The 15,692-nt window shown below is 34.8% G+C and overlaps 1 protein-coding gene across 2 annotated transcripts; it reads right to left on the bottom strand.

Moving 5' to 3' along the window:
• Nucleotides 1–3,384: 3,384 nt before the first annotated feature.
• LOC131653268 (uncharacterized) lies at nucleotides 3,385–10,166 on the bottom strand. 2 transcript variants are annotated; one of them, XM_058923360.1, is made up of 7 exons: nucleotides 9,598–10,166; nucleotides 9,189–9,472; nucleotides 7,928–8,645; nucleotides 7,180–7,570; nucleotides 5,160–5,242; nucleotides 4,514–4,708; nucleotides 3,385–4,405 (listed from the first exon to the last, which is right to left on the bottom strand). In XM_058923360.1, exons 1-7 carry the CDS (start codon nucleotides 9,802–9,804, stop codon nucleotides 3,728–3,730), a joined length of 2,556 nt encoding a protein of 851 aa, XP_058779343.1. In that variant the 5' UTR covers nucleotides 9,805–10,166; the 3' UTR covers nucleotides 3,385–3,727. The 2 variants fall into 2 exon arrangements, with proteins under 2 accessions (XP_058779343.1, XP_058779344.1); XM_058923361.1 differs by having other exon boundaries at nucleotides 9,189–9,421; nucleotides 9,598–10,165.
• Nucleotides 10,167–15,692: the final 5,526 nt, after the last annotated feature.

Genomic DNA, 15,692 nt, shown 5'->3' with positions numbered 1-15,692 from the left:
TAGAGTTAAGGTAGTATTTGGATTTTCAAGTTTTGGCCACTAGAGAATTAAGATAAGTTTGGACTTTGGAGTCTCCATCTTTGTTTAGCTAACATGGTCTCATTGAAAGTCCTTAGAATTTTGAAACTCGTTCCACCCTCAGCTTTATATATACAAATATTATCTTATTTCTTCCAATGAACGTTTCTTTGTCCTTCACTATCACCACACCAAAAGTTAGCCATCATTTGTTCAGTTCTCTGCATAGGATAGGTTTTTAGTATTCCATCCACTAAGCTTCTGTTTGGACTTTGGAGTCTCCATCTTTGTTTAGCTAACATGGCCTCATTGAAAGTCCTTAGAATTTTGAAACTCGTTCCACCCTCAGCTTTATATATACAAATATTATCTTATTTCTTCCAATGAACGTTTCTTTGTCCTTCACTATCACCACACCAAAAGTTAGCCATCATTTGTTCAGTTCTCTGCATAGGATGGGTTTTTAGTATTCCATCCACTAAGCTTCTGTTTGGACTTTCGAGTCTCCATCTTTGTTTAGCTAACATGGCCTCATTGAAAGTCCTTAGAATTTTGAAACTCGTTCCACCCTCAGCTTTATATATACAAATATTATCTTATTTCTTCCAATGAACGTTTCTTTGTCCTTCACTATCACCACACCAAAAGTTAGCCATCATTTGTTCAGTTCTCTGCATAGGATAGGTTTTTAGTATTCCATCCACTAAGCTTCTGTTTGGACTTTGGAGTCTCCATCTTTGTTTAGCTAACATGGCCTCATTGAAAGTCCTTAGAATTTTGAAACTCGTTCCACCCTCAGCTTTATATATACAAATATTATCTTATTTCTTCCAATGAACGTTTCTTTGTCCTTCACTATCACCACACAAAAAGTTAGCCATCATTTGTTCAGTTCTCTGCATAGGATGGGTTTTTTGTATTCCATCCACTAAGCTTCTGTTTGGACTTTCGAGTCTCCATCTTTGTTTAGCTAACATGGCCTCATTGAAAGTCCTTAGAATTTTGAAACTCGTTCCACCCTCAGCTTTATATATACAAATATTATCTTATTTCTTCCAATGAACGTTTCTTTGTCCTTCACTATCACCACACCAAAAGTTAGCCATCATTTGTTCAGTTCTCTGCATAGGATAGGTTTTTAGTATTCCATCCACTAAGCTTCTGTTTGGACTTTGGAGTCTCCATCTTTGTTTAGCTAACATGGCCTCATTGAAAGTCCTTAGAATTTTGAAACTCGTTCCACCCTCAACTTTATATATACAAATATTATCTTATTTCTTCCAATGAACGTTTCTTTGTCCTTCACTATCACCACACCAAAAGTTAGCCATCATTTGTTCAGTTCTCTGCATAGGATAGGTTTTTAGTATTCCATCCACTAAGCTTCTGTTTGGACTTTGGAGTCTCCATCTTTGTTTAGCTAACATGGCCTCATTGAAAGTCCTTAGAATTTTGAAACTCGTTCCACCCTCAGCTTTATATATACAAATATTATCTTATTTCTTCCAATAAACGTTTCTTTGTCCTTCACTATCACCACACCAAAAGTTAGCCATCATTTGTTCAGTTCTCTGCATAGGATAGGTTTTTAGTATTCCATCCACTAAGCTTCTGTTTGGACTTTGGAGTCTCCATCTTTGTTTAGCTAACATGGCCTCATTGAAAGTCCTTAGAATTTTGAAACTCGTTCCACCCTCAGCTTTATATATACAAATATTATCTTATTTCTTCCAATGAACGTTTCTTTGTCCTTCACTATCACCACACCAAAAGTTAGCCATCATTTGTTCAGTTCTCTGCATAGTATAGGTTTTTAGTATTCCATCCACTAAGCTTCTGTTTGACTTTGTCAAAGGTTCGGCTTTTAGAATGACTCATTCTAGTGGATAGACCAAGATAAGTTTGAATGTTGTTGGTTATGGGAATATTGAGGTACTTGGCAAAGATATTCTTATTGTCATTTGTGGTATTTCTGCTGAACATCATCTCTGGCTTGTCAAAGTTTATCTTTTGCCCATATGCCTCTTGATAAGTGTTGATGATGTGAATGAGGGCTTTGACTTCTTCTTCTCATGCCTTACAACTTAGTAGGTTGTCACCTGCAAATAACAAGTGAACAATGTTAGTGGTCTGTTTAGCAATTGATATACCTGTTATAAGTTTGTTTTTTCGGGTATTAATAATTAGGTTAGAAAAATTACCAGCACAAAGAATAAATATATAAGGAGATTCTCGGCCCTGTCTGATTCCTTTGGTGGGATGAAAACTATCAGTGGGATTTCCATTGATTATGATGGAGAAGGTAATAATGGTAATGAAATTCATGATTGTGGATGTGAAACCTTTAGGGAAATCCAAATTTATGAGAGTAGATTGTATGAAATCCCATTTCAGTCTGTCTCATAAATGCCATATCCATTTTAATACCCGCATAACTCTTTTTTCTTTTAGAATTGGTGTTAAGGTTTCTGAAAAGCATAAAAAATATCATGGTAATATCAGTGATAAGCCTTTTTTTGAACAAAGGCACTTTGATTGTCGCTGATAGTATAAGATAGTACTCTTTTAATTGTGTTAGTTATAGCTTTGGTGACAATTTTTATAATAACATTGCACAAGGCTATAGGTCTAAATTCTGAGGAATTACTAGGGTACTTAGCTTTGGGTATAAGACATATATGTGTATGGTTGTCAATTTGTCATCTTAGGGGTTGAAATTGTTGTTCATGAAGTTGAGAATGTTCATCGAAGATTAACGAAACTTGAAGACAATTCAAGATCCCTCACATCAAAGCAAATGTTCATCCTCAATATGAGTATTTGTTTGGATGTGAAGGATCTTGAATTGTCTTTCAAGTTTCATTAAACTTTTTTTTGTTGTAGTTGTTGCTTTTGTCTTCCTCAATATGGGGTATATGTTTCTTTCCTCTGTTGTCGTTTTCCTCATTCATAGATAGTTTATTCAATTTTCAATCTTAGCCTTGGGGACAGGGTTGTACTGGCTGACATTAGGTTTCTTTGAGGGTAAAGTTTATGCCCAAAGGTTAGTGTCCTTGTTTCTTCGCTATGTCCAGCTAACTCACGTTAGAAATAGGACATAATATATTGCGTTAGAAAATAAAAGTATCAATTCTCTTTTTTTTTTGTAGGCCTAATTATTTATTCTATATCTCTATCTTGCATTTTTTTTTCTTTCTTTCTTTTATACCATAAACTAACAGGTATTTTAACGGTCATAACATTCAAATCCTTGAGAAATATTTTTAATAAATTTGCAACAACTTTGAAATAGACAAATAGAATAATTCAAATGTAATCATTGGCTTGAAATAGAAATGAAATCACTAGTGTTCATAGCAACAAAAATGAAAGAAAAAAAATACTCATAAAACAAGATCAGCTATACATGGATTTGTATATCATTTCTGTGTCACAAGATTATTTGGTATTCAAACAATGAAATGAATCATCTATCATATATGGCTATTGTAATGTGCCAAGAGAACCAAGTCAGAGAATTTTGGAACTCCAGTAGCAAGCAATACAAGTAACTTTTTTTTAACTATATGCGTAATTCCATTTTATCTTCTAAGCCCCTAGAAAATATACAACTCATCAATGAAACAACATTTGATACCAATCTCTTATTTATGAATGATACCAATCTCTGAATGACAAGAAAGTCACTAACAATTTACTTTGTTGTTTTTCATTTCTCAGAAGCTCTCATCTTTTCAACAATGTGTCGACCTTTTTCTTCGATGTTACGCTTTTTTTCTTCAAATTTCTCGCTCATTTTCCTTCGCAAATCAAACATCCTTTCCCTTCTACCGATTTTCTTCGGCTTTGAATCATCCTGTTGACTCGAACTCGAACTCGGACTGATTGACCTATCCAGCACCACACTATTCGAAGGTGAACTGCAAACAGAAACATCATCCATCTTCTCTTCACTAGCTTCACCGGGGCCACTTTCTAATAAAGGCGTACAAAGATCTTTCAAGTCACTAGTTTCTTCTTGTTGGCCACTTTCTAATAAAGGGTTTGTAAATTCTTCCAAACTTTTGCTATTCCTTAATGCTGCTGAAAGAGAAGATATCGATGAAAGTGTCAGAGAATCTGATTTCCTAGCATCGCTTTTCCTGAATCTATGTTGTTTCAGGTCTGGACCATCAGTTGAGGTCCTTGCACTAGCTTCATTACTGGTATCTGTTGGGTGAGCTTTCCCAACCGTATCAATTGAATTTGAAGTTTCATTCCCAGATTCTGGGTGGATCCATATAAATGGAGCAACACTCCGAGGAACCCAATCATCCTTTTCTGCTAGCATCCATTGAATGCTTATGTTTTCACTATTCGGGAGCACTAGCGTGTCCCGAATCGCTGCCTGCAGAAGAGAAATAAACATTAAACATTTGTGAGACTATTGAAACAACTTGTAGAAACAATCTATGATACCTTCATAATTTAACGAAAAGGGAACTATTGTATGTACCTTGAGCCGACTGATTAGGAACATAGCAATGTGAGTATTAGTTATCTTGTGTTCTCCAACAGATGATTCCAAGTTGAAGTCTATATCAGGCATAAACGTGAAACCGTACCACAGTTGATCGGAGGGTGGTGGCTTTATAAGAAAACGCAATGTCCCTTTAAGGGATGCTACTCTTATTGCTAAAGAGATAGGAACCTTTTGATAATAAACAAATCCATTAATTTGAGAACAACACAGTATTAGCTATTTTATTTATAACTCCATGCTCATACATTAACTATATATTTTATGCAGCACTAACACTTCTGAATGAATACATGTAATTACATTCAAGCACTTCTATTTTCTTAAATTATTATTGTCATCCATCTTGATTCCAATGTCTGTGCGAGTGCTTTATAGTTCAAATATTTCTCTTTTTTCATCTATCCACATGAAAGTGCTCAAAGAAAATATTTGCATTATGCCCTTTCAATTGGTTTGTAGATGTAACATAAAAAATCATTCCATTAGTCTCTCACATAAAAGTTCATGTTTTTAGACATGATAACCGAGTTCATACAAGTCCAAACCATATGTCATAATTATAATAGCGGACAGAAAGAAACCAATGGAAAAAGCTTAGAGAATAATAAAGAAACGGTACCTGTGAAACATGCTTGGCAACAGAATTTAACATAGATTTCCATCTTGAAGAAGGTGCATTGCTCTTTAACTTCTTTGGCACGTCTGCAAAGGAAAAATTGACATCATCCATTTGAACGGTTTATAATAACACTTTGATAGAAACTAGTACCACATAATAAAATTTAATAGTAATTACAACTAGTTCCCAAGAAATTCGAGAGTCTTGTTCTCTCCCTTCCAAGGATTCGAGAGCTTGGTCTCTCCCTCCCAAACATAACCTCTTTCTAATTTTAAGCATAACCCATCTGATCTACACTTTCTCATTTTATTCACACACCCCAAATAACTACTTAATACTGCTACTAAATGTTAATATTAAAATCAATAAGTTCCAATGAAAAGTAACTGCCTGATAGAATAAACAGTCACATTCAGTTTTGGTTCCTAGTAATTCCTAAAGTCTAACACTGGCATTAGGGAGGTACATACCCTCGAAGTTTTGCGGTACTAATCTGTATTTCAAAGGAATTTTTCCTATATATATATATATATATATATATATAGATATCAGTTGGTTTCTATCGACAGGTATCAGAGCAATTCTGATCCAGGAAGATTCTGCAGATGTGTTGGAAAATTAGGCATGAAGATGACTGCAAATTTGATTCCAAGATTTGATAGAAGGGGGGAGGCCTATTGGTGGCTGATCCAGGCAGAGCAATATTTTGGGTCAAGAAGAATGAGTGAAGAGATGAAGCATTTGCATTTAGAGGAGATGCTCTTGATTAGTGGATTTCTTTTAAGGAGAGTCATCCAAATACTTGTTGGTGGGATTTTTCAAAGGCCATTCTCAAGGAATTTCAACCATAAGTTATGGATTGTCTTGTGGATTCAAAAAAGGATGAATAGGAAATTAGAGGCAGCGATGAAATTCAAGAAGATGAAATTCAATTAGAGGAACCTGAATTGGAAATGGATATGTCACTACCTACAACATTTAACCTTCAACAAGAAGAAACAAAACAAGGAAATTTCGCTCTCGTTTAGTAACAAAAGTGAGAAATGAGGAAAAGGTAGAAATCACAAAAATAGAAGATGCCAAAATTTCCTCCGTGAAGACATGTGGAAAAACAAGAGACAAAAGTAGATTTTTGCAAAATTCTTGGTATTGGCAAAACACTTGGATGGACATGGTGCGTGTATGGTGTTTGAATCGAGGACGAGGCTCTCTAGAACAACGAACAGAGAGAGATGGGCTTCACTCAAGTTGGAGAAGGGTGGATTATATTCTGTTTTGATAGAAATGGCGTTGTTAATGCCTACTACTGTCATGCTATGTTTTTGGGTCAAACATATCATCCAAAACAGTGTGTATGATCCATGCATTAGTTATCATGTTTCACGGCTTGCTCTATCCCTCTACTTTAGATTGTGGGACCGTGAAGGACACTTGGGTACTACTTCATCTTGAGGACAAGGTGAATCTTTAGGGGCAGAGTATTGTTAGACTCTTCAGTTTTGTAACTATTATTAAATTATTAGGAAAGCTAGTCTGCACCTCCCTAATGCCAAAATTGCCCTTTTCCTATCCAATTCCACGATGATCAACTCCCTAATGTCTTCCCCTATTTATTCTAAAGTTAAACACTCTGAATTAATAATATAATAATTACCCACTAAAGAGTCTAACACACTTATATCTTGACATGAGGATAGCTTGTCTACACGACGAAAAAGTTGATAAGGTAGCCTAAAGGAAAACAAGACCAAAAAAACTGTTGAAAACCACAAGATTTCATTTCCAATGTTATAAATATACAAAACAAAACAAAAAAAAAACTTGTAACTAAAGAAAAAAAAAAGGAATAAAAAACTAAAATAAAGATAAATCATTCTAAAAGCTTGAGTTTTTTAATGAAGGCTCCTGAATGGTTAGCACTACGATTTCCATTTTAGCAGGAGAAAAATCAAGTTCAGAGTTAACAAACAACTACGTAGAGAAAATACATAAGTAGCGGAATATGATATAACTTAAGTACCTAATTGTTTACCACTCGTTCCTTCTGCAAGACCTAATTGCTTCCGGTCACCATCTTCTTTAGGCTCTTGCAAATCATTCATTCCTTCGGCAAGACCTAATTGCTTATCAAAATATCCAAAATCTTGAAGAATGTCTGATGGGACAGACCCAACGTTGCTCGACTCGGGATTTGAGCCCTCTTTCTCTAGTTCACAAACTTCTAGCCTTGTCTCAATTTCTAATATTGCACTTCCAGAATATTCAATGTCAACCTCTAAGGCGCATACCTCACTCATTTCCATCGGAAGAACCCTCATCCCAATGATACAGGGTGGAACATTCCCCAAGTTGATGTCTGTACAGACGACTTCACCGACATAAGCTGGAGTTCTCATGTTGGACAACGTCCTCTGAGAAAAAAAAAACAGAGAAGACCATCATAAATTACTACCATAACAAAATGAAGCAGTTTGATGGACCGACATGAGGCAGGCTAGCAGTTAAACTGTTAACATATACTCTTAACTTGTTAAGCTAATTAGGTAGTATTCAGCTTGTACCTATCAACTTAAGTTTCTGGAACAATTGACAAAGGACGAAATACTCTTCATCCAGGGTTACAATATGGATGAGTTAGTATATTAATGTCAATTTAACAATGCAACAAACTAACATAGAGTAGACAAATTGTATGTTTGCCAAAATAATTCTCATCTAATGTAAAAATGACTAAAAAAAACATAAATTCATATGGGAAAATCTTAAACCTGAATTCTTTCTTGTACAGATTTCTTCATTTCCTCATTGCCTTTGATATCAAAAAAGAGTCGAGAAATCAACAAATTCCAACATAATGTTCCTTCATCAATACCAAACTTTTCATCGGTGTCAGAACAGACAGAAAATTGACTTTGGCTTCCAGAATGAGACAATGTTGAAAATTGACTTTGGCTTCCTGAATGAGACAATGTTGAAGATGATAGTAGAGCATCATCTGATATTGAACTTTTCGAATGATTAGCTGCTGCAGCACTTTTCATTAAGCTAGTGGCTAAAACTGCATCTTGACAAGCACGAAGCTTGTCAATTTTCTTTTTATCTTCACGGCCTGACAATGTAGTCCAACCTGATTTGTTATCCAAACCAACGCGAGAACTTTTTCTTGTAATTTTTTTCAAAAATTGACGAACCTTTGAGGAAGAGCCATCCGTCTTAGTAGCCCTTTCTATTGCCTCAACATTTGTTCCTACTGACGGTTTCATATAAGAATGATATTCAGTATTTAACAATGTCAGATAACTACGAAACTCTTCTTGAAATTGGGAAAACCATTGGAGTTTTTCTCTATCATTGCATGAGGCCATTCGAAGGGCCTTACACCATGCCTCTTTCTCAGATGAAGTCTCGACATATATGTAAAGAGTTTTGCTTCCATGGTATATCATAGAGGTCTTGTTTTCCACTTTGATAGGGAACTTTTTTGCCCTATAAAATTCATTACCAATCAAATAAAAACATGTAGTACCTAATTTCCACAATCTATCCACAATCATTCAAAGCATGATGCTTATAAGTCAAGACACAACAACAACAACCAAGCCTTATGCCACTAAGTAGGGTCAACATGGATCAAACGAAGCCATAATGTCCGTCATATATCATATTTCTATCAAACATGTTAACCTCTAGGTCTTCCTAGGCCTCGAGCTACAGAAACTTACTTTTTCTTTGGAATGCATGCAAGGCATAAAGGAAATGAGATCTACCGATTCTAAATCTAAAATTAGGGAATGTTCAAAAGAAACCCATTTCTCAGGATTTTTTATGCTGTGAATCATATGTTGAATCAAAATGATTTGCATTGAAACACAACATGTACACTATTGAAAGGATAAAAAAGAGATGATATAGAATTAAAGGAACTTTGTGTCTAGCATAGTAAAGTCCACAAATCACAAATCAAAGTCACATAACATAATGCAAATGGAAACAACACCAAAAGAAAAAACCTTTCCTACTTCACATTACCATTTTTTTGTAGGAAGGCTTGTGGCAGAAACAGCTTCAACAATGCACCCCTTGAGTTGAATGGTTGTATCCAATCCATCAGGTTCAGTGAGAACAAGTGACTGATAATTGATTTTACCATACTTCTTAACAGGAGAAACCTCAAAAAGCTCTTTTTTCCTTTTCACCTCTCTTGATGACCTTTCCACCAAGTACTTTGAAACCTTTTCTGGTTCTAAAACCCAAATCACACCCTGAAGAAAGCCAAAGCCAAACCGAAATCCAATATCAATCACATGAACAATCTGAAACAGACAAAATAACCAAATAATAAAATACTAACAAAAAATTGCTATCTTAGTTGACTCTACTACACAATGAGGGTTTCACAACAACAAAAAAGGGAACTTTGTGGAAGAATCAAAGTTACCTCTTTTTTGAAAGAATTTTGAGAATCGTCAAATTGTGAACTATTACTACTACCAATTCGGGTTATTGATGAAATTCTGGCTTTATCACTGTCAATCTTGCAACGCAGTCGTTCAAGGATCCACAAGAGCCCAAGAAATTCAACACCCACAACAACAACCACACCAAGAAGAAACCCAATGAAGATGAAAGCAGAAACCATAACCATTTCACAGACCTTGAATTGTTGGAATTTAGAGAAAATTGATGTTAGACCTACCCAGAAGAGGGAAAAGAATAAAGATTGGATTTTGAAGGTACCCAGAAGTTGAAAATGGAATCAGATGCTAAGAAACAATAATAGTGGTGAAGAATCAGTTTGTTTCTTGGTGAAGTTGTGGAATTGAATGTTAGTTAGAAGGAAAGAGGGGTTTGTGATTGTTGGGATTGATTGGGACATGGGTTGTGATGTGATTGGATTGTTTGTGAATGGAATTTTGAGAATTTTTGAATGCATGAAAATGTTGCAATTGCAATGCAACAAACAATGAGTGGGAGAGAGGAAGATTTAGCGGTTTGGTAATGAATGGAAACTATTTGAGATCAATTTTGTGGGGTACCACTACATTTTTTTTTTATTTACTTTCATTTCATTAGAATATATTGTTTTGTAAAAAAAAAAAAAATCTATTTCTTACTCTTTTTCTAGCAACAACAAAATTTATCAACTAAAAAAAAGATTTTAAAATACTTATGTGTGATGCAAGCCTTCCAATTTAAATTGATGTCCTTAAACCTAGATTGATTATGGGCCTATCATATTCCATTAATAATGTAATAGGTTTAATAGGCTTTGGTGATGATAAAGAGGATCAAAGTAAAATTCATAAAACATCATCAAGAAAATAAGAAAGATTGAAGTAAATAAAAAGTGAAAGGTTTTCAATATTATCTACGTCTTTACCTTTCTCAAAAAAAAAAAAAATTTATACATTTAAAATATAATTTTAGAGGAGTTAGGAAATTCTTCTCGTGTAGTCTCTGTAATTATAAAATAAGAGAGGATTGTTCTCTTGAACTCTGATAAGTTATAAATATTTCAAATTGAACCTGAGATAAAATTATGGTATAAGAAGGTTGAGGATTGATTGATCTTGTTTAGGAATTTCAACTTGCATCTGTTAATGGAGATCTCTGTGAAGATTATCTGTTTGGAGTATCGAAGTTGAAGATTTTTTCCCCGCTGGGACGGGGATGGAGGAAAAAGTTTACCGATGAGACTTTGGAGCGGGAATTGGGAAAGCATCATCTGCCCCGTGAATTCTCCGACTCCGACCGTATTATTTAACTTTTATATTTTGTATAATATATAATATATATAATTATAAAAGTTTACATCAAAAATATTAATGTATTAGAAAATGAAGAGTCATTAGTGTAAATTTTATTTTTATGTGTTATTGTATAGTGTATTGTTTCACTACCCAAGTACCTAACTCTAGAAAGTGCACCCAATACATAAAATGTACATATTGTCTCCTCGTTTTCTTTTCTCAATTATTTTTGTCTCCTTCATTCATCATCTTCTATGTTCTCTTTATCAACACAACAACCACTCTCTTTGTTCATTGTGCTTATAGTAATAACTCTTCAAATATATGGTAATAACGAAATACTAGTGTCATAGTTTTGATTAAAAAGTATAAAAAATTCTTAAAATTCGATCACTGTGGGGATCTGTGGGGATGGGGAATAAATTGGTGGATGGGGCAGAGAGCGGGGAAGCATCCTCCGAGCATTCTCTGTCCCGTTGACATCCCTAATGTTGTGTTAAAAGCTCTGTGGTAGTGGAAATTTCAATGTGTGACCCTTAGGGATTGTATTAGGTCTCATAATATTAGGCCAAATCAATATAAACTCCAGTGTGTTTATTCCTTTTCCCTTATCTTTTACACTCTAATTCTCATTTTCTTTTCCTTTCTTAAAATCAATCTTAAAAATTGTTCAAGTTTGCTTAACTTTTTGTAAATCTTTTTCATCATAATTTACCCCCTCTTGTGTTTGAAGTTACTTAGTATTAGAGTTTGACCTAACTCATTCTTACAAAACTGGTTGGTAAGGTGAGAAGTGTCACTTTATATAAACTCTTTCAATGCTCTATCTTCAACTAATGTGGGACTTTAGGATTTTCCTAATAAACCCCCTCACGCAAAGCATTCTTTTTGGACTTGGTGCGTGGATATTAACGGTGGGCAGTCCATGGTCCGATCGATAGACTCTGATAACATATTATAGTTTGACCTAACTCATCCTTACAAAATCGGTTGGTAAGGTGAGGAGTCTCACTCTATATAAACTTTTTCAATGCTCTATCTACAATCAATGTGAAACTTTAGGATCTTCCTAATACTTAGATAACAAGTGGCATCAGAGTTTAACTCTTATTTAAATACTAATTGTCCCAGGAGGTAGAATGACTTCAAACAAGTGTACTGAAAAGGGACTTTTCGTAAACAAACCTCCATCAATCAATGGTGAAAGGTATAATCTTTGAAAAAACCATAATGCAAATTTTCTTAAAACATTTGATTTTGATGTATGAGATTCTATTAAAAATGGTTCATTTATCCCCACTCATTTTGTAAATAATGAACCAGTGAATAAAGTGAGAGCTCTTTCGACCTTAGAAGAAAAATAAAAAGTGTAAACAATGTTGTCAGAATCAAGTTTTTATCTTGACTCGTCTTTCCTAGGTAAAATCAAAACGTAAAATAGAAGCGTAAAATCATAGAGTTTACCTCATATTAAAATAATATTAAATTTATATACACGACATATATATATTGTCATACCCCAAAATTTGCCCACCAGATTTTTAAACTCAAGCTCATGTGAATGCCAGAAGCTCGAGACTCAACTGACTGCACACTCTCCTAAAACAACAACCCTCAAACCAGGGTTTTGATTCTCCCAAAGTAAAGACAACTTCTGATACCTCAAGTGGACTTCATGACCTATCATATGCATCACAATATCCTCATGAAAAGTTTTAAGCTCTGATTCCTCAGAATGTTCAGTCAACTGCTCAAACGATCAATAATCGACTATTTAAACTAGAAGTCAAACTATGGTCAAACTACAGTCAAAACTTCTGATTTTTGGTCAACATGCTCATTATGAAGTTTCATTCATCATTTGATCAAGGATTGATCATTATTCATCAGGGAAAACTCCAGAATCATCAAGAACCTGAGTTACTAAATTAGGGTTTTAAGAGAAAAATCAACTGAACTTTGACCGGCCATAACTTTCTCATGGAACGTCAGAAATTTTCCATCCAAAGCTCAATTTGAAGGAAATTGAATTCTCTACAACTTTGCCTCTCACATGCCAGACCTAAAAATGCTCCATTTGAGAGATATGAGTCAATACATTACAGGTCCCTCTAACAATCGCAAAGAAGTCATTTTTTCTCAAAGCTCATAACTTGAACATGGTAGACTCAATCAAGATGAAACCAAAAGCATCATTTAGAAGACACTCTAAGCTTTCTAAAAAGCTCAAGAACACTTTCATACAATAAATATTGAGAGAGTTATGGCTTGCACAAGTTGGACGTTCATCAAGAAAAACACAAAACCCTAAATACGTAATTTGATGTTTTTGGACTAATGGACCTAAAATATGGATACCAAACGTGTCTATGGGCTTTATGAAGCATCCCTAAACTAATTATCTTATTTTATAATATTTGTTTTGTTTATTTGAATTTTAATTCATTAAAATACAAATAATACATTATGAAATATTGAAAATTAGTTTTAATGTGAGATTTGATTTTTTAATCAATTCTAATCAATTAATGAGGACAAAGAAGGATCTGAATTCGTGAAAGGCATGATTAGAGCAAGATTTGAACAAAATTAGTAATATTTTAAGAAATTTTCATTCAATCTTCTTTTCACAAATTAAGTCCATTCTTTCCTTAAACTTTGACCTAATGTTATCCTATATATAAGTACAAATATTGCAGCCTATCGGAGGAGGTTTTTGGGAGCCCTACAACAAGGGTTTCAAAAGAGAAAAAAGTTTCAAAACTAGGGCAAACTCGAGATCCTTATGGGAACCAGTTTCAAACGATTTCAAGCATCTATCCTTGTTCCTGAAGAAAAATAGAGTTGGAACGCATCAATTTCTCCGGTCAAAACGCGCTGAATCAGGCCATACGCAAATTCGGTTTTCATACCTTTTCTTCAATTATCGTATTCCTTGTTCTATCGTGTTTTAACTGAAACTAACACTATTAATGTATTCCTGAGATTCCATAAAGCAGGTTAGGACTATCGCTTGAGAGTTATCATGGCTGAATCACGCAGCACCATTTTTAGGGCTCAAGACTTTCTTGCTTCGAACCTCCGCATACAGGAGTTTTCAGCCAAAGATAATGACGGATTCGTATTCAGAAGGGCTTGTTTATGTGATCTGGGTGACCTTTATTCTTTCTTGGATTGGATTCATGTGTGTGCCATGCTTGCAGGTACAGCAATGGAAGGGATAACGAAATTCGCAGGAAAATGCGAAGCTGAGTTCGCAGCTAAATCCGCAGCGCATTAGGTTGAAGATGATGATGTGGAAGGTGGAATCTTGGACTCGCAGCGTGGCAGGCGTGGGTTCGCTGGTCAACCAAATTCAATCTCTCTCCCCATCTCATTGGCGCGTGCAGGGATCAGTGGGGCCTGTTTGACCCTTTTCAGCATTAACTCTTTTTTTTATTATTATATTTTGTTTTATGATGATACTAATATCAAACACAAGATGTAGCGCAGGTGGCAAGGGAGTGAGAATGTAATGCATAGTTTCCTGAGTTCGAGTCCGACCCAGGTTGTTTTGTTTTAATATTTGTTCTTTCTTGATCAAGTGCAGGCAATCCAATAAAGACTATGATACAACCACTAGCGTCGACCATTGGATCATTAGCGTCCTGAATCCAGCGCACCAGATTGAAGGATCACACCATAGACTCTCAAGACTCCGTCACACTGAATCCTTGCCCAGCTAAGTGTTTTTTAATTTTTCTTTTTAAAATTTCATAAATACTTTTATTTTGTTTTCCTATTTTCCTTTTTAGCTATTAGTTTTTATCTTAATAAATTGTTTTTTTTAGTAAAATAATAGTCATCACTTTTTTTCGAGAACTCGATTTTTTCCATAATCTTATTAATAATTGTTTTAAACCATGAAAATTATTATTTTTGCATGTGTTTTAATCAATTAAATTTTTGGTTTGTTAACCTCGACTCATTTATAAACCTTAGTAGTTTTAGGATTACTGGTAGGTGTTATCCATTAACACATTCTAAACCTTATGTAGGTCACAAAAAGTTTTCTTAAACAAACCTTTTTAGGTTCAGGATTTGCAAACCTTTTCTAGGTTTGTAGAACATTCATACACTAAAATTCCTCTTCTTTATCTGACTTTTCAGGGTCAATCGAAATATTCCGACTACGCACCAGGAAATCAAAAGCTAAGTTCTGATCCCTCTTTATTATTATTTAAATTATTTTTACCCTTGATTTTAATTTTTGCCTTACGGTTTAAATTACTTTCGACTGTTAAAGAATTGTTCATACACTCACTGCTTTTCTTCTGTCAACTCTTAATGGCCAGGGTCAATGTTTCTTGCTCGAGGCAAACATCCGCCCATCAACCTTCATCAACCGAAGCTAAAGGTTCGCCAAGTCGCCAAAGCTACGAGTTTGGTAACCCTAAACCCTAACCCTGATATTCTTTGTTCATTATTACTTATGTCAAACCCTATTAAGGGATCCGCTGGTTTCATTGTCCCCTTCCCCTATTATTATGTAACTGTTTCCTGGTTGTATTGTTTGGCCTTGAAGGCACTTAATCTGTAATATTTATTTTACTGCGTGGTTAGTAATTTAGGGAGTGACAAGAATGATTAACTGGACGATAGATCATTAACTGCAAGATAAATGTAATCGAAGTTAACCACGTGATTGTTGCACCCACACACCTTTAGGGTAATCCCTCTGGTTGCCTTTGTTGCTTGTTGCCTTGTTGCCTTTAAAGTGTACTAAATAGTCAGAGACCCTCGA

This window comes from Vicia villosa, linkage group LG2, assembly GCF_029867415.1.
Source record: "Vicia villosa cultivar HV-30 ecotype Madison, WI linkage group LG2, Vvil1.0, whole genome shotgun sequence".
Classification (NCBI taxonomy): domain Eukaryota; kingdom Viridiplantae; phylum Streptophyta; class Magnoliopsida; order Fabales; family Fabaceae; genus Vicia; species Vicia villosa.
Note: the sequence above shows the minus strand (reverse complement) of the source record. Positions and strands in the feature narration are given on the sequence as shown.

Bases quoted from the DNA above. Each gene is read 5' to 3' on its own strand.
- LOC131653268 (XM_058923360.1), bottom strand. From the start codon at position 9,804: ATGGTTATGGTTTCTGCTTTCATCTTCATTGGGTTTCTTCTTGGTGTG. The intron at 8,646-9,188 runs GTAATGTGAAGT...TGAATTTTATAG, and splicing joins AGCCTTCCTACAAAAAAATG to GGCAAAAAAGTTCCCTATCA. The intron at 4,709-5,159 runs GTACCGTTTCTT...TATTATCAAAAG, and splicing joins TTGCCAAGCATGTTTCACAG to GTTCCTATCTCTTTAGCAAT.